The 22,053-nt window shown below is 45.3% G+C and overlaps 1 protein-coding gene across 1 annotated transcript in view; it reads right to left on the bottom strand.

The window, feature by feature from the left end:
* The window catches only part of LOC126259520 (uncharacterized), a 171,208-nt gene that overhangs the window by 52,776 nt on the left and 96,379 nt on the right, over positions 1 to 22,053 (bottom strand). Inside the window, exon 8 of the mRNA XM_049956379.1 lies at positions 16,073 to 16,500. Coding sequence (XP_049812336.1) covers positions 16,073 to 16,500 — 428 coding nt within the window. The remainder of the gene's footprint in view (positions 1 to 16,072; positions 16,501 to 22,053) is intronic.

Raw genomic sequence — 22,053 nt, 5'->3', positions numbered from 1 at the left:
ATAATTTTTGAATATCGTGTACATAGTCGAACATTTACGAGGACTTATTTATCAAGAGTTGCAAGATATACTGAAGTATCTCAAGTATCGTGATCGTGGTGGTAGTAAGCTCCTATGGGACCCAACTGCTGACGTCATGGGCCCCTAGGCTTACACACTACCCAATCTAACTTCAGGAGGGTAGGACTTGGAGCACGAGAGGCACCACAGGACATTTTAATTTCCACTGTCTATACTTTTACAAATAAATTCATAAAATTTTGTCAGCGTAACCAGGAAAGTATTCAGGATTCACACTCATAGCAGTGGAAGTTCATAAACGTACCAAAATAAACTTTTTTATGTGTGAAATTTCATCATTTTTCGTTTACTTTTGGCTGAATTTGTTGCTATAGGTACTCTTTCTTTCATATGTAAGAGAGATTCTTCGATGAATTTTGCACAGCATACAAATCATAGTTACAGCTGTAAGAATACAATTTTCCAAATCTATTAAAAACTGTGGTAAAAATTGACATAATTAACTGTAAAATTTGAGTTTTTTCTAAACATAAAGTTTAAAATCTAACAGGTCATTCATTTTTTCGTAGATTAAATAGATTATAGAGGTTCATAAACCTGAAAGTATGGTTTGTATGCTGTACAAACTTCATTGAAGAATATCTCTTACTTATGAAGAAAACTTCACCTATGCAACAAATGCAGCCAATAGTAAGTGAAAAAATGATGAAATTTCACATGTAAAAAAATATTTTGTTGTGTTTTTTTAAGTTTCACTGCTATGAGTGTGAATGCTGAATCCTTCCTGGTCATGCTGACAGAGTTTTATCAATTTATTTGCAAAAGTATAGACAGTGGAAATTAAAATGTCCTGTAGTGTCTCTCCTATTTCAAGTTGGCCCGTTTGACGTCCTACCCCTCTTAAATCAGCTTACGCTAAGGACAACACAGACTCACATGCCCAAGGGATGACTGGAACTTCCTAACTTCCGACGAGGGTGGTGGGGTGTGGGGGGTGTGGGGGGGGGGGGGGGGGGGGGAGCTGCGCGAACCAGATACACAATTTCTTCAATTTCTTGTATTTGACTGAGATTACAGCCAAGGTACATGTACAGAATTCTAAGAGACGGATTACTGACGGAGCTTTGCAGCCGCAAGCTACTTCTACTATATGCACACACAGGAGGCGGACAAATACATGGAAACACCGAACGCGCGACCCACCATCTTGCCTAACACGGTGTGGGAAAGCGGTTGGCATTCAAAACAGCTTGAAGACGTTTCAGAATGGATAACTGTATGCCCCATATGGATTTCAAGGGAATCTTACATCCTTCTTCGTGCGAAACAAACGATGATGGAGGTGGAGAGCGATCACGCACCCTTCTCTCCGAAGCAGACCGCAAAGTCTCAATAATATTTAAATATGGTGACGTTGGTAGCCGGGGGAAATGCGGCAATGCACCTTTGTGATCACAAAACCAAAGTCAGGCCCTTCGAGCTGTGTGAGCAAAAACCCGCGCAGTTTCCTGCTTATAGAGCTCCCTTTGTGCTGTTTGGGTGCTGACAAGTTTCGCGAGTGGGACACTCAGTTCTGCAGTGACTTTTGCAGGTGTCGTCGTCTTGCTCTTCGTCTCAGTCCTTCTCGATGACCATCTGTCACGACCACTCTACACGCGTTTTGTCCGCGTTGCGACTTAACGGATGACGTTTTTCCTTCCCTGTATGTGGCATAAAGATTCGACACAGTGAATCCTGAAACGCCAATCACTTCAGCTACCTTGGTTGCGGACGCATCTACCGTACTATCAACAATTTGCCCACGTTCGAATTCACTTACCAACAACTTAATGCACTCTCAACTACACGGAACGCTGCTGTGATGGCTACAACGTGTTGAGAACATTGCACACATGCCGCTCATGGTCGAACAGAACAGCACAGCCTGCACACTTTGCCAGAACCTGCATTTATGTTCGAGCATGTATTTCTCGCAGTCTTTCCATATTTTTATCCAACCCCTGTATCTTGCAGTATATATAATAGAGTGAAAGATGAAATTGTGGTTTCTAAATTAAATATGTAAGAATTATATTGTAAGTATATGTACTTGAATATTTCTGGTATCTCAACTGCAAATTTTTCAGCGCTCTTTTAACTTTAGGACTCTGTATCTCAGAATGAACAAAAATAAAAAATGGACTTCATATAGGGTGAGTCATAAATGAGGGAAAATATGTCGAGGAGCGCATGCTGCTATGCGTAACACGTGACGCACCGTTGTTAATTTCGTTCTTTCGTTCTCCTCTGAGTACTGTGTACGTAAAACGAAAACACCTGTTAACCATTGAACGAGATACCGACGTGTCTCACGACCACGACATGTCATTCACCCATCGATACAACACACGACACACCAATGAGCTGATGTGTATCTGCCAGCATTTGAAAGATACGAGAAAGAACAAATCCCATCATAATGTACGTGACATTGTATCAGAACTTGTGAATCACACGTTGCCGGCGGTAACGGAGTGTACAGTCCCATGTACAGTGCGGATGACGAAGAAAAAGTGTTACAAACTGTTGCAGAGGACTGAACAATAAGCACCAGGTCCCTCACCACTGCGGTCGGAATGTCACAATCTACTGTTATGCGAATACTCCATAGAAAACATTACCATCCGTTTCGCATGCAGAAGGTGCAGGCATTATTTCCGGAAGACTACCATAGGAGACTGGACTTCTGCAACTTTATCCTGCGGCGTCAGACCCACGACCAGCATTTTTCACGAACGATACTGTTCACCGACGAAGCCTATTTCACGAAGGAGGGTATAGTGAATTCGCATAATTGGCACGAGTGGGCGGAAGAAAACCCCCACAGCACAGTAATACGAGGGTACGAACAACGGTGCGGTGTCAATCTGGTATTATTGATCACCATCTCATAGGGCCACATGTGATACCACAAAGGCTTACAGGAGAGCGGTATCTGCGTTTCAAGGATGCTACATTACCGGAATTGTTGGCAGACGTTAGTCTGGCCTCTCGTATGAATCTGTGGTACATCCATGATGGTGCCCCCGCTCAGTTCAGCGGCACAGTGCGACGCCACCTGGACGATTCCTTTCCTTCGAAATTGATCGGTCGTGGAGGCCCTATAGCGTTGCCAGCAACATCACCAGACCTGAATCCACTGGATTTCTTTTTGTGGGGTATGAAGGAGAGGTTGTTGGTGTCAACACCCTTCAACGCGGAATACAACATGCCTGTGATATCACGCAAAGAGATACAGACATGTTGGATCGCGTTCAGCAATCTTTCCTGCGAAGAGTTCAACCTTGCCACACACATCGTGGCTGTCATTTCGAACAGTACTGCCACTGCAGCTTCTGGTCATGTGTTTCTATGTTAGTTTCGATTTGTACAGCTATACTGTATTCATTTGTACTAACTGCCACATACTTGTGTAGTTGTATTTTGTATTCTGCATCTATGTATCGTTTCTTAAGACTAAGTCTGGGACACAAAAACCAAATTATAAAACATGCATGTACAGTAGCGCAGCCCCTCCTCACGTTCCTTTCCCTGTGCCGACTAGACACTATACATAATACCGGCCAGCGTAACCGGTGCGAGAGAGATGTGGGCGCTGTCATTGCTCGCGGTGTCACGCAGACCGTCGCATGACGCCTCATGCCTCGCCTTCTCGTCAGCGGCTAGACCACCTGCAACACTCGCATGTTGTGCCCTGTTGTCGATCTGTCCCCTTGGCCAATGTCGACGCACAGTAATACCCAAAATTCCACTTCATAAATGGCTCTGAGCACTATGGGACTCAGCATCTGAGGTCATCAGTACCCTAGAACTTAGAACTACTTAAACCTACCTAACCTAAGGACATCACACACATCCATGCCCGAGGCAGGATTCGAACCTGCGACCGTAGCAGTCACGCGATTCCAGGCTGAAGAGCCTAGATCCGCATGGCCACCGCGGCTGGCTCCACTTCATATTTCGAGATGTTTACCATTCAATTGCATTGTCATTTATTGACACAGGAACATGCGGATAACGAATTTGTTTATAGCTCAGTGTGTGACAATTTGCACGACATATTTTTCCTCATTTATGACTCACCCTGTATATATATTTTTGGTCTTTTGTTTTATTCTTGCCGGCCACTGTGGCCGAGCGGTTCTAGGTGCTTGAGTCTGGAACCGCGCGACCGCTACGGCCGCAGGTTCGAGTCCTGCCTCGGGCATGGATGTGTGTGATGTCCTTAGATTAGTTAGGTTTAAATAGTGCTAAGTTTAGGGGACTGATGCACTCAGATGTTAAGTCCCATAGTGCTCAGAGCCATTTGAACCCATTTTTTTTTGTTTTATTCTTCTTATTGTTATTTTTAACTGTATCCTACAACGGCCACCAGAAGCTTCCGAGTCGTCGTCGCATAGGGAATGTAAGAGGGTCTCCCTCTAAACCATTTTCTCCGAGGATTAATCGTGTGCCGTGAACCATTTTCAAGTGTGTCTTGTAGTACTCGGAACGCCCAGAGGGATAGGAGGATCCTCGAATAATGCACCTAAATAATTCGATAGTCGTGTTGCGGTACAATGCATGGTGGCGGAACGCCTCATCAGTCGGCGTCAGGTGGACCCACAAGGCCAGAGCGTTTTCAGGCGCGGTTTGCAAAACATAATACAGCACTATGTCCATCAGGTAGTTGACGGCTTTCGTTCTGGTAGTGGGAAAGTAAGCGATATCTGGGCGTAGGAGTTCGTCTGGTGTGGTAGACTGGCCATCGTCGCAACAGGAGCGCCAGCATACATTGTACAAGATCCCAGCAGCTGCCTGTCAGGCAATGCGCATCCAAGTCGACGACTGCACAGTGCGGACACAAAGTGTTGTCAGCGAGATGTATGGAATGGAGGCGCTGGCATGTGGTTAATTTGTCGTTCACCACCACATACCACAAGGAACGAGCGTACGTGGGCAGGTATAGGGTGCGGACAGCTCGCCACACCCTGGTCTAGTGGAGGGTTGGTTGTTTTTGTTCGAGGTTGTTACGGAGTTGTCGTGCCTGGTAGATGTGGTAGTAATCTCTCGGGCTCGGTGCCTTCGTCATCAGTACATCATAGGTCATGTAGCTCAGTTCGACTAGGAAATCGCGTATGTGGGCAAGAGATGGGGCTATGTGGCCCACGGAGACCGGTGGATGAAGATCCCATGGCACGACAATCTGTAGCAGCGTCCCCGTCAAGCTGTAGTTGGCCGCGGTCCACGCGAGCCGCATCGTCCGTAGGTGCAATGTCCGCACGCGGTTGTGGACATGAGTCAACCCCGGGCCCCTTGCCAGTGGAGGCTTCGTTAAAGTAGTGTAACGATCTTTGAAGATATGACCTGCAATCACAAACTGTCTGTACACCGCCTGGAAACTGTGGGCCATGGAGACTGTCAGAGGAAGAATGTGGGCAAAGTAATTAAGTTTGGACGCTAGGTAAGTGCTGACGTAGCGCGTTCGGAGAATAATATCAATATTGCGGAATCTGCTGTCATAGAGCAGCGCCTGTGCCCTTTGTAGTAGCCGGTGATACGCGGCTGTCGCAGTTTGGCGAACTGTACTGGAGAAATGCACCCCCAATGCGTTCAGTGAGAGAACTTCTTGGAAGGGTATCTCTGTCGGGTGTAGAAGGCCTCTCCCGACATCCATGTATGTCGTCTCTGCATGTTGACGACGCTGCCCGATACTGCGCCGTAGCAGCACAACCACTGAAGCGTCGCCTGGATTTCATCAGCTGACCGCGTGAAGAGCACCACGTCGCCTGCGAAGGCAGCACATCGGAAGGTCACGTCTCGGATGCAGATGCCTTCCAGTCGCTGGCGATGGCAGTGCAATACGGGTTCGTGGGCCGCCGCGAATAAGACTCCTGATAAAGGACATCCCTGTCGCACTGACCGTCCAAGATTGATGTGTTCAGTGTGGTGGCCGTTGATCATAATCCGAGAGCGTGCCCCGTGAATTGAGCAGTGAGATCATCCTTGCTGACGCCTGCGAGAGGCCCATGCGTTCGAGCACGGCACGAAGGAAACTGTGGTCGATACGATCAAGGGCGTGATCAAAATCGATGGTGACAAGAGCACCTCGGAGGCGGCAGTGAGCTGCGAGCGCCGTAACGTCGCGGTAGGCGCCAAGCGCCCTGTACATATTGTTGTCACTGCCTAAACACGTCTGATCATGTGTCCGATGGTGGTCTGAAGTCGTGTGCGAAGGATACGGGCGTTCAGGAGTGTAAGAGGACGATAGTCGTAATAACGATGAAAACAGCTCGGTTTGAGAACTGGTATCAGAATGCCTTCGAGGAAATCTGTGGGGACGGTAAAATAGTTGCGGAGGAGGTCTTGAAACATTTGAATCCTCTGAACGCCCATCAGGGGACAGAAGGCGCAGTAGAATTCGTTCGGTAAGCCGCCTGGACCCGGTGGCTTGTTCGGAGCGTCGCCTGCCAAGGCCGCTGTTAAATGTTCAGCAGTTATGGGAGCCAGCAGGGCGTCATTCTGGGCCACTACTCTGGGGTCAGGCAGACCGCACAGGATGTCTTCGTACTCCCAACAGTCTGTGGGTTCTCGGCGTAAAACGACCTGTAATGCTGGGTGAATACCGCAGTGATGGCACACTGCGAGTCGACGCGTCCACCCTCTACTGCCTCTACTGAGGTTATAAGGCGTCTCTATCTGATAACGTGACATACGGATGTCATTTTGGTGGGGATGGTATTCTGCACCCTTGCCAGGACTCGGACTCCATCAAGCTGTTCCATGGTGAGACAGATTAGGTGTGCTCTGAGACGATTAACCTCTGTCTGCCGTTCACGCGATGGCGGTTGGGTCATGAGTCCCGTCAGTGCAGTGTAATAAAATTCCGACGTCGCTCTGTCACGGCCATGTCCATGAGTCTGTCAGACGGCTGACTTGGCGCACTCGAGCCACCAATTAAAGGTGGAAGGATGTGCATGCAAACTCCAGAGGCAGTGGTCCCATGTAGCAGCGATCTCCCACCGACATGCATCCTCGTACAGATAGAAAACGTTCAGTGTCCACGGACCATGGCTGCGATATGTAAGCTGTCGGGAGTGTGACCGAGCAGATGGATGCCAAGTGGTCGGCGAAGACTGTCGGCCACAGTTCCGTGCCGCTTGTCACGGAGCAGAGTCCTCGAGGCGGCTGGCGGAGAGGTCGATGAAAGACGTATAGCCACGGCGGTCCCCTTGGAGACGCCACGTGTCGTGTAGCGCCAGATCTCGCACGAATGTCCGTAGCGCCGGGCATGTAGAGTAGTGCAGTGTTTGGTCTGCTGGATCCAAGACGCTGTTAATATCGCCGCCCATGATGTAGTGGTCCATATTCCCATTCATGAGTGGAGTAATTTCTTCAGAATAAAAGGTGACCCTTTCTCTGCGATGAGATGACCCGGAGGGCGCATGAACATTTACAATGCGGACTGCTCCAACCGTGCGGCAACACCTCATGCAGATGGCAGATATGTAACGTCCGATGCCTCAATGCTGTCTACATCTACATCTACATCTACATCTATACTCCGCGAGCCACCTTACGGTGTGTGGCGGAGGGTACTTATTGTACCACTATCTGATCCCCCCTTCCCTGTTCCATTCACGAATTGTGCGTGGGAAGAACGACTGCTTGTAAGTCTCCGTATTTGCTCTAATTTCTCGGATCTTTTCGTTGTGATCATTACGCGAGATATATGTGGGCGGTAGTAATATGTTGCCCATCTCTTCCCGGAATGTGCTCTCTCGTAATTTCGATAATAAACCTCTCCGTATTGCGTAACGCCTTTCTTGAAGTGTCCGCCACTGGAGCTTGTTCAGCATCTCCGTAACGCTCTCGCGCTGACTAAATGTCCCCATGACGAATCGCGCTGCTTTTCGCTGGATCATGTCTATCTCTTCTATTAATCCAACCTGGTAAGGGTCCCATACTGATGAGCAATACTCAAGAATCGGACGAACAAGCGTTTTGTAAGCTACTTCTTTCGTCGATGAGTCACATTTTCTTAGAATTCTTCCTATGAATCTCAACCTGGCGCCTGCTTTTCCCACTATTTGTTTTATGTGATCATTCCACTTCAGATCGCTCCGGATAGTAACTCCTAAGTATTTTACGGTCGTTACCGCTTCCAATGATTTACCACCTATGGCATAATCGTACTGGAATGGATTTCTGCCCCTATGTATGCGCATTATATTACATTTATCTACGTTTAGGGAAAGCTGCCAGCTGTCGCACCATTCATTAATCCTCTGCAGGTCTTCCTGGAGTACGTACGAGTCTTCTGATGTTGCTACTTTCTTGTAGACAACCGTGTCATCTGCAAATAGCCTCACGGAGCTACCGATGTTGTCAACTAAGTCATTTATGTATATTGTAAACAATAAAGGTCCTATCACGCTTCCTTGCGGTACTCCCGAAATTACCTCTACATCTGCAGATTTTGAACCGTTAAGAATGACATGTTGTGTTCTTTCTTCTAGGAAATCCTGAATCCAATCACAAACCTGGTCCGATATTCCGTAAGCTCGTATTTTTTCACTAAACGTAAGTGCGGAACCGTATCAAATGCCTTCCTGAAGTCCAGGAATACGGCATCAATCTGCTCGCCAGTGTCTACGGCACTGTGAATTTCTTGGACAAATAGGGCGAGCTGAGTTTCACATGATCTCTGTTTGCGGAATCCATGTTGGTTATGATGAAGGATGGCGGTTCTACCGGCACTGTCGCTTGATGGAATGCTGTAGACTGTGTATCCATAAATATTCAATTGCAGCTCTGGATGGATTTCTTGAAGGAGGGCGATATCCACATCCGCCGCCCAGAGCATATTATGAAACATGCACATTTTGATGACTGAGCGTATGCCGTTAATGTTAACTGTGCGGAGTGAGTAGATGCAAATGTCAGCCTCTTGGTGATAATGGGGCCATTTGGCTTCTCTTCCTTTGCGGCATGTATCTTTACAGCGCCCCTTCTGCGTGTGTGAGGCTCTCCCCATGTGGGGCGCCGGTCCCGTGTGGCGAAGGAGTGTCTAGTGCGTCTTCTGCCTCCATTTCAGCAGCCCAGTCACCGAGCGGGGAGGGAGTCACTGACGGCGCATCGTCATGGGCGTTGTTGTTGTTGTTGTTGTTGTGGTCTTCAGTCCTGAGACTGGTTTGATGCAGCTCTCCATGCTACCCTATCCTGTGCAAGCTTCTTAATCTCCCAGTACCTACTGCAACCTACATCCTTCTGAATCTGCTTAGTGTATTCATCTCTTGGTCTCCCTCTACGATTTTTACCCTCCATGCTGCCCTCCAATGCTAAATTTGTGATCCCTTGATGCCTCAGAACATGTCCTACCAACAGATCCCTTCTTCTAGTCAAGTTGTGCCACAAACTCCTCTTCTCCCCAATTCTATTCAATACTTCATGATTAGTTATGTGATCTACCCATTTAATCTTCAGCATTCTTCTGTAGCACCACATTTCGGAAGCTTCTATTCTCTTGTTCTCCAAACTATTTATCGTCCATGTTTCAGTTCCATACATGGCTACACTCCATACAAATACTTTCAGAAACGACTTCCTGACACTAAATCTATACTCGATGTTAACAAATTTCTCTTCTTCAGAAACGCTTTCCTTGCCATTGCCAGTCTACATTTTATATCTTCTCTACTTCGACCATCATCAGTTATTTTGCTCCCCAAATAGCAAAACTCCTTTACTACTTTAAGTGTCTCATTTCCTAATCTAATTCCCTCAGCATCACCCGACTTAATTCGACTACATTCCATTATCCTGGTTTTGCTTTTGTTGATGTTCGTCTTATATCCTCCTTTCAAGACACTGTCCATTCCGTTCAACTGCTCTTCCAAGTCCTTTGCTGTCTGTGATAGAATTACAATGTCATCGGCGAACCTCAAAGTTTTGATTTCTTCTCCATGGATTTTAATACCTACTCCGAATTTTTCTTTTGTTTCCTTTACTGCTTGCTCAATATACAGATTGAATAGCATCGGGGAGAGGCTACAACCCTGTCTCACTCCCTTCCCAACCACTACTTCCCTTTCATGCCCCTCAACTCTTATAACTGCCATCTGGTTTCTGTACAAATTGTAAATAGCCTTCCGCTCCCTGTATTTTACCCCTGCCACCTTTAGAATTTGAAAGAGAATATTCCAGTCAACATTGTCAAAAGGTTTCTCTAAGTCTACAAATGCTATAAACGTAGGTTTGCCTTTCCTTAATCTTTCTTCTAAGATAAGTCGTAAGGTCAGTATTGCCTCACGTGTTCCAATATTTCTACGGAATCCAAACTGATCTTCCCCGAGGTCGGCTTCTACCAGTTTTTCCATTCGTCTGTAAAGAATTCGTGTTAGTATTTTGCTCCATCAACTGGTCTTTGTCCTGAGGGGCTTCAGTCATGGGAACGTCAGGGCTGGGTGGGGCCACCGTCCTGTCAGTGGTGTCGGATGCGTACCTTGGGGCGGTGCTGGTAGATTCCGAAGGCAACGACGCGTCGGAGACGGCGTCGGCAGCGTGCTCCCTGTCTCCGGCCTGTTGGTCGTTTTCCGTCGAGAGGCGGGGTTTCTTATGACGCTTCGGCTACCGTTGTTTCCGCGTCCGTGTGTCCGCTCACGTCGAAAGACTCGGGTAAGTACCTTCCACCAAGCGTCCGGCGTCCGGAACCGACGCCTCTGATAAGACGAAGGTGGTGGTGGTGGTGGTGCTGGTGGTGGTTGCGGACGTTGTGTCTTTCAAGGGCGTCTCGTCATGTGGCGCCGCAGTCACGGCATTGTCTCGTGGGCGCATTGGACTGCAGCATGGGTGCGGCATATGTGCACATCGGCTACACCGCTTCCACATACGTAAGCGGTAATGCAGTTGCCACAGCTGTGTGTGCTGGTTCCGCATGTGGCACCTGGTCAAGGCGGCGATGGAGGCAGTTGGATCGGACGTGGCCCTCCTGTCCAAAGCCGGCACACATCCGAGGTTGCCCTTCATAAATAATGATGGCTAGGTAACCTCCGATGAACACGTATGACGGCACGTGTTTTAGGAGTTCGATGCGTACCTTCGGACGCCATTGAGCACGTGATAGGTTTCAAAGGTGTTCCATTTCTCTTCCGTGTAGCTGAGGACTGTTCCATATGGCCGCAACGCATCAGTAACGAGCGCTGCCGAGTCTTCGCACAGTGCGCACACCCATACCCGCGCTGTCCACGGTTACCGTGCTTACGTTACCGTCAGAGTGGCGAAAGCGGTAGCCATTGGTGGAACGTCGCACTAGCTTGTCACCGCCTCTTCGTTCCTCATCTTGAGATAGACTGTACTGGAAGTGATAGACAGGTGTATGCCTATCAGCTCGTGTGGATCGATATGCATGTCGTCTCTGAGAATGCGTTCGTGTTCATAAACCTTTGGACGCGCATAGAGATCGTTAAACGTGAGTTTCTCTGTCGCCTGGCGGTGAGAGAACGTCATATCTAGTGAGAGTTCTAAATTACAACAGCGAACGCAGTACCTCGAGTAGCGAGTAAACAAACACGAGTCACGGCCACATGCCGACTGATCGTACCAACTGAGTTACCCAAGCACGACCCACGACCCGTCCTCACAGCTTCAATTCCGCCAGTACCTCGTTTCCTAAGTTCCAAACTTCACAGTAGCTCTTCTGCGAACCTTGCAGAACTATCACTCCTGGAAGAAAGGATATTGCGGAGACATGGCTTAGCCACAGCCTGGGCGGTGTTTCCAGAATGAGATTTTCTCTCTACAGCGGAGTGTGCGCTGATGTGAAACTTCCTTTTGTGGGCAAGAGCTGTACCAACTGGTAGAGCACTTGCCCGCGAAAAGCAAAGGTCTCGAGTTCGAGTCTCGGTCCGGCACACGGTTTTAATCTTCCAGGAAGTTCCACCATCTTCTCTGTTCCAAGAATATCTAAAGTGACTAAATATTTTTTCTTATGCATCATAGACAATTTTGTCAACATCACTGTTGTTTTGTAGGTAGTATTTGGCTCATCAAACTACATAAAATGTAGAAAACATTGCTATGTGATATGTCAAAGCAATCTTGAAATTTTGCCTTAAAAATTGGTATGTAACATTTTACACTTTTCGCAATAAATGTATTTTGGTGTTGATTTGTTATACTTTTCCCATTTTGGTAAAATCACTTTGCAAACAAAATACTAGGTTCAAATAAAAATGTGTCTTCCATCCCTCCGATTATCAAAATTGGTCAACTCAAATTATTTTTGGTAGAGGAGGTGTGTTATTGTTCGTTACAAAAGACAGTTTTCGACCTTTAATTTGACAAATATATGTAGAATAAATTTTAACCATGAAACAATTAACGAAATTATAATAACTCCTAACAGCAAATCCATGAAGGGTGAGTACATAGGCAAGAGTTCTATGCAGTGTTAAGTGTTGCTTTTGCACTAGGTGGGTAGAAATAAAGCGTTCATTTATTGACAATCAGAAAGCTGCAACTGGGTAGTCGAGAGGACGCAGTGCACATGCATCAGAGCGCCCAACCTCTGTGCCCGCCGTGACAATGGCCACATCCGACAAGTGAGGAAACTATGAGCGGGGAGGCAATAGTCAGGGAGGAACAGCAGCTGCTCTGAAGGCCTTCTGTGTGACTCTCTTCTATCCCCTGTTTCGATGCACAGACTACCGCCACATCAAAACGCCCTGTAAGACTCTCAGTATGACAACCTAATTCCCACAGACTATTTTCTATGCACGATTCGAATTCATTCAGATGCTAATGTTACGTGATTTGACGTTTCGAAGGAATAGTAGTATTAGGTTTTACATCTGCACTTCATTTGATAGCTCTTCCTTGTTTAATTTTGTATTATAAAGCTCACTTTTACTCTCAGAGACGAGAGGGAGCTCCGGGGCCTGTATGTATTTTGTGGGCGTGGGTGGCAGGGGGAGGAGGGGGGCGGCTCAGTTGGAATGGCGAACTGGCAGCACAATGCGACTGTTCTTCAATTACACAATACTTAAAAAATCAGTTAAAAAAGGCAAACAGTGAATGATTAAAACATAAGGTGATAGTAATCGCACAGATGATCATGACTTGATAATTTATGAAGAAAACGTTATGGGGTTGATGCACAGGATGCTGATGTCTCTGTGACTCGGCTGTAGATAATGTTTGGTGACACGGTATAAGCAGCTTAAGATAAAAAGTTGGATGGAATAGGATGCAGATGCGGTGCAAAATGATTTGGAAAAGGGAATTTATCAGGTGAGCACTGAGGGATTTGGAGATGTAGAATGGAATCTGACTGATTTTGTAGTGGTAACTGGGAAAAGTAGGATCGTAGATGGTGTGTACAGATAGGAGTCTGATTAAAAGAGGCTATGTACCTGTGAGAAAGTAAAATGTAAATGTCTCTTGGGGTATGTGAGGGGGACATTGGGGCAAATCACAGAACAAATAGGCATGCAATTTGTCAAAGCATGCATGTGGTCTGCCTGAGTTAGGATAAAGTGTTTTACATATTTAGTGGTGGAAGTGGGCATCGGGCAGGAACGATCGGGATTCAGCGTCCTGCCGATTGGGAGATCAGTAGAGGAAACATCAGGGTAGAACAGGAATGGAAACTGACCACAATCTTTCAAAGGAAACATACTGGTATTCACTTGAAGCGATTTAGGTAAATCATAGCAAACATAAATACAGGTAGTGGAAGTGATATTTTAACAACCATCTTCCCAAATATGGAATCAGTGACTCAGTACTGCACTACTTGACTCTATTGAAATGTAGGGAGTTACTGCACTGAGGTGTGTAGGAAGAGAGGATAAGCGAACACAGTCATTTCAGATTTTGTGGCATAAGGTGGCAGACAAATAACACACTTTACATTCAATTCCTGAAACTATTCTGGTTACATCGGTATGTCACTCGACATAATTACGTAAAAATGTACGAATTTTATTGATATGAAAATGGAATAAACGAGCCATCTCAGGACTATAAACCACTAAAACTGGCACTAGGAATTGCATGCAAGTGATTTTCCAGACCTACGCTTCTGAGGAAGGGACAATTTTATGGCAGCCTGTTTATGCCTGCTCCCTGTTGGGCTGAAAACTTCACAGCGAGAGCTCCAGCGGTAGCAGTGCGATGCCGTGGCCACTGTGCAGGCCGCCGGCAGTGGCCTTTCTGCAGGAACACAGCTGGAGATGGCAGGTAAACGTCCGGAGAAACCCAGCTCAAAGCATTCGGGACTCTCTGTAGCCACCTGCCTTATAACCGGCGTGGATAAAAGCTGTTTGACTCAGTATTATGTAGCAGAAGTTAAACTTTGCCCTACGAAAAAAACGATGCCTTTTATAGGCTGCAGAAAGGCTAGTGGGTGGAGTTATAACAAGTGTGAATGCTCTGATTGGCTAGAAAGAAAAAGCGTGGCCACCAGCTTTGATATAGGGAAATTCAGAGAGAAAAATTTGCTCTTCTCACGCAGCAAATTGTCGAGAGTTTGAGCAAGACGACTCGCGCTGCGCTGAGACGATTGTGGGAGTAATTACGTGAACACTTCTTCACAGGCTCGTTTTAGGTCTTAAATAGTTAAACCGCAAAGTCTCCTAGTATGCAGAATTGCACCAGGCACTGACAGTTAATGCTTGCGAGCGATTTGAGTGCAATGACATACGTGCTGTTCCAACCGAGTAGTGTGTCCCGTGCCAATAAACTTAGCTACGGAGCAACTTGGAGCCTCGGCTCTAGGAAATGTATGAGACTGGTGTTTAACAGTCGAGAGTGATTTAGAATAGACTCTCAGGATCACAGCTCGCCCCGACAGCAGCCACTGCCGCCGCCGACGAAAGGTAAACACGTACGCTCGCGCTCTGCCAACGAGTGATATTCTCTCGACTGTCAGAACAGCAGTCTCTCCTGTTTTTTCGTGCATTCAACCGTGACATGTAGACAAACATATTGACGATTGTCGGGCTTAACTGAATGCAGGAACGCGAGGTATCTGATCTAACGAAAGGACTGACCAGCCGCTGTAGAGTACTTTATACTACGGAGTTATTCAACTGTTTTAATTGTGCAATTGTATTTGCAGTGATATTTAGGTGCCCTGTAGGGACCCCATTCAATTTTGGGTATTTTCATCTGCATTTTTAGCTTAATTGGTATCTCTGGCCCCAAATGTATTTAATTTGTTCGTATTTTATCGACCCCTAGACATGGTCATCAACCATCTTACTATTAAAGAACCTTAGAATAGTCAGGGATATCACTTCACAGATGTGAACACCCAGTATCAATATTTTACCATCCTGTACATATTACAATTATGATTACTATGTCATAAAGTCGTATTTAGAGTAAAAACTAAACCTTAATAACGAAAATCTAAGATTTTCATTTCTTTTGCTAAAATACAGTTATGCCTGAACCCGTACACTAATTTCTGTTAGCGAAAACGTTTCTTTTACATGGAGTATAGTGGAACCGACATTGAGATCATTGTCTGATTACATCACTGTCTGTACGGCTGCAGTCTTCTGAACTGTGCACAGTGAGCTGTTGTCTTCCTACCTTGCAGACCACAGGTTAAAAATGGCTCTGAGCAATATGGGACTCAACTGCTGAGGTCATTAGTCCCCTAGAACTTAGAACTAGTTAAACCTAACTAACCTAAGGACATCACAAACATCCATGCCCGAGGCAGGATTCGAACCTGCGACCGTAGCGGTCTTGCGGTTCCAGACTGCAGCACCTTTAACCGCACGGCCACTTCGGCCGGCCTCCACAGGTTAAACACAAATGCCTAAGACACTCACAGAGTGTCCTTGTGCCACTGTGGTCAGAAGATAGGTCAGAACCAGTCACACAAGTGTTAAAGTGGGAGCGTGCTGTGAATGACATGTGCGAGAATTGGTCGGGTGGCAAAGGTTAATAGGTCACGAGAATATTCCGCCAGGATGGAGTCGGGATTTGGGGCCCCTCTCGCCGCGTGCGGCCGACTTACGGTCTCGCCGAGGCAGAGGGCGTCCTCGGTGCCGAGCAGACACTTGCTGACGTTGAGGCTGCGCAGCTGGCAGCCGGGGTCGCGCGCCGCCTCGAACACGTGGTGGAAGCCGGAGGCGGCGGCGTGCTGCGCGGCGTCGCAGGCGGGCGCCGGCTGCAGCAGCCGGCCGCACAGCACCGAGTCCGAGTTGCGCTTGCACTCGTCCGGCCAGCCGGCCGCCGAGCCCGACAGCGACAGCGCGAGCGGCTGGCGCGGCAGCGTCGCCGCGTGCCGGCCCAGGCTGGACGAGTAGGCCGCCATGGCGCCGCGCGGCAGCGACGAGAAGTAGTAGCAGCCGCCGCTGGACGGCGTGCTCGGCGCCGCCCCCGGCCGGCCCCCGCCGCCCGGCAGCGCGCCGCCGCCGCCGCCGCCGCTGCTGCTGCCCGAGCCTGCGCAGCCCGCCCTCACCTCGACGTCTGCTGCACGTACACGGCTACAGGGGAAAGTGCGCCGCCGCACCAGGTGCTCGGGGTGGTCAGATTTGTCGACAGAGAAACGACGGGGCCCTTATGGGAGAATGGACTGTCGGGAATCTCACTGACGACACAGTCTGAAAAATCCTCGAATGAACCTCAAGTCTTTCCCTCCTCAATGTACTTATAAAACAATCATCCGCTGTTCATATCACCGCCCCCTACCCAATATCAGGTACGTGTGAGTTATATGTGGGATGTGGATCGGCATCGACTTCCCTCAGCTCAGGAGAAACTGGTCCTAGGTAGGGCTACCAGCCTTCCTGTCACCTAGTAGTTTAAATACTCCATTCGCACAGAAATACGAAATGGCAATAATGATTGACATTCCCGGAGCATTTGATAATCTCTGGTGGCCCGCACTGTTTCAGAGGCTAAGACATCTGGAGGTACCGCAGTAACTGCACGTCAGTTTTCTAGACTACTGTAAAGACCGAGTAGTCGAATGGCAGATGGAGAGCCGGAAAGTAATTAAAATAATTACCCAAGGCTGTCCTCAAGGGTAGATCTGCGGCCCCATCTTTCGGACATAACAATCGAACCCCTCCCACAACTTCTGGATGGGGATGACAGGTCAGACGGAATTCTCACCTACGCAGATGACCTATTAGTTGCAGTCACTGGAAACAACAGAGCCCATTTAGAAGAGAAAGCGAGTGGAATACTACAAACAATTACTCAGTGGTGTCACAACAACAAACTCAGGATAGCCGAAAACATAACAACATACACTTTACTGAAAGGATCACTCCAAAGGAATCCTTTGGTTAAAATTGGAGACACAAATATCAAACGAGCACACATTATGCGCTATCTTGGGGTACACATAGATGAAAAATTGAATTCCACGAACACATAAGGCTAACAATAGACAAAGCAGAAAAAATACCACACAAACTGGTGAAGCTAAATTCAAAACAGTACAGACTACCTCTATCAGTCATACGTACGTACCACTGTGCGCTCTTCGAATCAGTACTCAGCTTCGCAGCTAGTACGTGGGCACAAAGACTGAACGTGGTCACCAACAAAGCATCCGTCAGACGAGGGCAGAGAAGTGTCCTACTTAGGCTATTTGGAGCCTTCGGTACCACCTCAGCGGATGCACTGTGTGTGGCGCTCGGAATATGCCCCACTGATATCACGATCAAATACAGAACTGCAAGGTTCTGGTTAAAGGTGGGGAGACTAGATAAGGTACACACAATAACGGATGTACCGATAGAGACAATACATCACCTTAAAAGTTGGCGTTTGGATACGTGGCAAGGTGAGTGGCATGTAAGTGATAAGGGACGTAGACTGCACGACTTCCTCCCTGACATAAGGGAGAGGTTGAGAATGAGACATATCGATCCCAGCCACGGTATGGTACATATCTTAACCAGACACGGACCTTATCCCACGCGCTTAAACCGCGTGAGTCTGAGGCAGACACCTACAGGCACATGCGGGGAAGAAGGTTCCCCAGAACACACTGTCCTTTTTCTGCGGGTAATACGCGAACAATAGACCAACACTACACGTACACTACACAGATACAGACATAGATACATACACAGCAACAAGAGACGAAGAACAATGGGAACAATTAAACGCACTGACAAACAGTATTTCAAAAACAACACATGAAGAGTACATGCTGACATGACATTACAGACATGCCTATGTGCAGAGTAACAACAATGTCCAGAGGATGGACAGCGATACCGACAGTGACAGCGAAAATAGAGACAATGAGGAGGAACAGGGGGAGGAAGCTGAGATGTGACAGTAAATAAGCAAAAGTGCTAGCGATCTAGCCAAGAAAACACCAAATACTGTATATGGATGGGCAGCTACAGTAGTTAATACATAGAATTAGTAATAAATAAGATAAGCAACATTATTTCTCTACTAATAATCGTTTATGTGTGTGTGTGTGTGTGTGTGTGTGTGTGTGTGTGTGTGTGTGTGTGTGACTGGCAGTCAACAGAACGAAGAAACCATTCCGAGATATTCACCGTCAGTCACATCCGGTGATGGTACTAACAAATCTCTCCACTATCCTTTTTTTATATTCTTCTTAAAAAACAACAAAATTTTATTTATATTTCCATCTTAAATTATTGTTATTTTGAAAAGTATCATTCTTTGTAAATGTTGTACATAAAACAAAAGAAAAGAAAACTGTAAAAAGATGAAAAACGAAAATTGTAAGATGTACAACCTGTTTTAAACATCAGGTAACAGGTCCATAATTTGGCATAAATAAATAAATAAAATAAAATAAAACATGGAGAACATGATCTTCAGAAATATAATAAAGCCAAAGAACTGCCATGTTAAATACTGGTACCGTTATGTCGATGACATAATATGCCTGATTGATGAACTACATACACACATAGAACAGCTACACAATGAAATAAACAACTTACACCTAAAAATTAACTTCACATTAGAAACAGAAACTAACAACACACTACACTTTCTAGATCTCACCATACAAAAAACACATAACACACACAACTTCACAATACTCAGGAAACCGACAACCACAAGCACAACCATTCACAACCTATCAAACCACCCATTGACACATAAGCATGCAAACTTCAGATTCATGCTCCACAGATTAAACAGAACACACATGAAGAAACAGAACTACACACAAGAACTAAACACAATAAAACAAATAGCAGTAGAAAATGGTTATACTACCCAAATGGTGAACAAGTTAAATCAAAAACTATGCAAACAGTACAAAAATGAACACACCACACACACACACAAATCCTCACCCAGCACAGAACAATAAAAAACACAAACAATGACCACATACATGACACAACAGAGCAACAACACACACACAAAACGAAATGGCACATACTCACCTAGAATAACAAGGTTGTTCACAGAATAGGCAACATATTAAAGAAACAGGGACTCCAAATAATATACAGGACAGGGAACACAACATAGAAGAAGATCAGAACACAAGAAACACCCATGGATAAATTAAACAGGTCAGGAATATATGAACTCACATGCAACACTTGCCAGTCAGTATACATAGGACAAACATGCAGAAACTTCAAAACACGATATTCGGAATATCTCAGAGCTTTAAAAAGCAACAGCTCCCGCAGCACATTTGCTGACCACCTTATAGCCAACAACCACCACCCAACCACAATAGAAACAGACTTAAGAATACTAAAACCGAGCCACAGCCTATACAGCAAACTGACCATTGAGGAAAACTTCCATATACATAAGGCAATAGCGGAAGGAAAACAGTTCTTAAACGAATACACTACACTCTGCAAGGGCACACTGTTTAACACATTAAAGGAACTTTACAAATAAAAACACCACATACAGATAAAGTCTACATACACGCACACGCACGCACGAACGCGCGCACACACACACACACACACACACACACACACACACACACACACACGAAAAATAAATACACTAAAATCTGCAAAGACACACCATATACACACAAATAGGAATACCACATAAAAGACAACACACACAGCTAAGAAGCACACAGAAAACACACACACACACACACACACATACACAAAGATAAAATGCAAATAAAATTCAAATTTGGTGCCGAACTGCCTGGTGAGCAAATGAACACTGACTGGGTTGGGACACATAACAAACCACAATGACACTGTGTTCTGGTGTAGTGAATAGCGTTTTACTAAGTTATTTGTGGAAAATATTTGTTATAGCTACGTATGCATCACAACATCTCAGCATGATGCGGAGAATGGAAGTGCTTGCCACACGAAATGTAAGTAAATACGAAAATAGGCGCGAAAACATCGCGAAAAACTAACTTACACTCTGGAAGATAGTTTAACTCCTAAAAAAAAAAAAAAAAAACTTTCTCATCAACATCGCTTGGTTGCAGATGACAAGCTACCTGTAATAATTAACACAAAAGTGGTCCAGAAAATTCATGCTCACCAAATGTAAAGGTATTTACAAAAAGAAACGCTCTGTTGTTTGAACTAAAAATGCACATAATTTTATATTCAGGTAACAAAAATGTTCACATTGCAGAATAAATAAAGACGAAAACCCACTGATGATGGCACAGTTTTGCCGAAACATGTTTGGGTACTGAGAAAAACGGTGTTTTGCATAACTACCGGACCTCAAATCCAAAAAAAAAAAACTTCGCATATATTCTTTGAAGTTCTTAAAAATAAATTTTTTTAGTAAATGAAGTCTTTTGTCAGACATAATAAATATATGTCGTGAAGTCAATTGACTGCACTTAACAGATACATTCAATGTGTTGGTTTTGAATAGTTGTACTAGCAATAATTGCTGTTCGCTTCACATAATACTGAACTTAATTACCTTTGCTACTTCCCAATTAAAGATTCTGTCAGGATTAACAAATTTCAAAGCTCAACTTTCACATTTCCAACACTTTACTATCTGTAAGCACTGCCTTCCGTATTAGTTGTATGTGCAGCACTGCCATAAACTTTTGTATGTGGAAGGACAGTTAGCAGGTAGTGAGCTGCGGTGATTAGAAATGGCCAATGTTCCGTGTGTCAATGTGTCTTTCGATACAGATTATCTTTTAAGGTTCACCACCGCTATTGTGGTGAGCAGATAAAACCTGATGTGATTATTCTTCTCTAAGAAGTGATGTAGCTAAAAATAATTGAAATAGTAACCATTACTCTATTTTCAATTAATCATTTAATAACTACATAGTTCTAGCTGCGTAAGTAACATGAATTATTGTTACAGTAAGTGTAAGTAGTTATTAAGGAACTGTTAGACACAGAAAGAAGTCATTTCACTCGGTACTTAGAAGCAATACCACATTCGAACTTATTCGAATGATTTTACAAGTAGTCAATTCCAGTAAATGCAATGTGATACTTATTTGCATCTATCTAGATATTTCTGGACAACAAGCTTGCCTGTCTCAGCTTAAAATGCTATTTTGGTGAGCACCTGTGGATGTTGTGAATAATTAATCTTATTTACATCTTACTTATGATCAAGACCCTATTTTTACAGATTGCATTTCTGCTTGTATCTGGGTGGAGTTGACAATTATATGCCATACAAGAGCCAATGGCAAACTTTCTTAATTTCATTCACCATATCAAATGTTTCTGGAAAGCCTAGAACTGTGTCATTATGATTTAAATGAGGAAAACTGCACCAGTTACTTATGTTCTCATGCTTAACACAACGCATTTCTAGAATTTATTCTCATTTTCAAGTGCATTTGTTCATATATGATTTTCTGACTCTCTTGTGTTTTTTTTGTGGTAGATTACAACCAGAAAAATCGGACAAAATGAATCTTTGAGTGTTAGAAATGGTATTTTTGTTTGTCTACTGATAGGTATATACAAAAATAACATTTCGAACATTAGCATTTAAAAACACTTAAAGATGTATTTTGTTCGATTTTTAGTTTGCAGTCGA

The sequence above is a fragment of the Schistocerca nitens genome, chromosome 5, assembly GCF_023898315.1.
Source record: "Schistocerca nitens isolate TAMUIC-IGC-003100 chromosome 5, iqSchNite1.1, whole genome shotgun sequence".
NCBI classification, from domain to species: domain Eukaryota; kingdom Metazoa; phylum Arthropoda; class Insecta; order Orthoptera; family Acrididae; genus Schistocerca; species Schistocerca nitens.
This window is presented reverse-complemented; position numbering and strand designations above follow the sequence as displayed.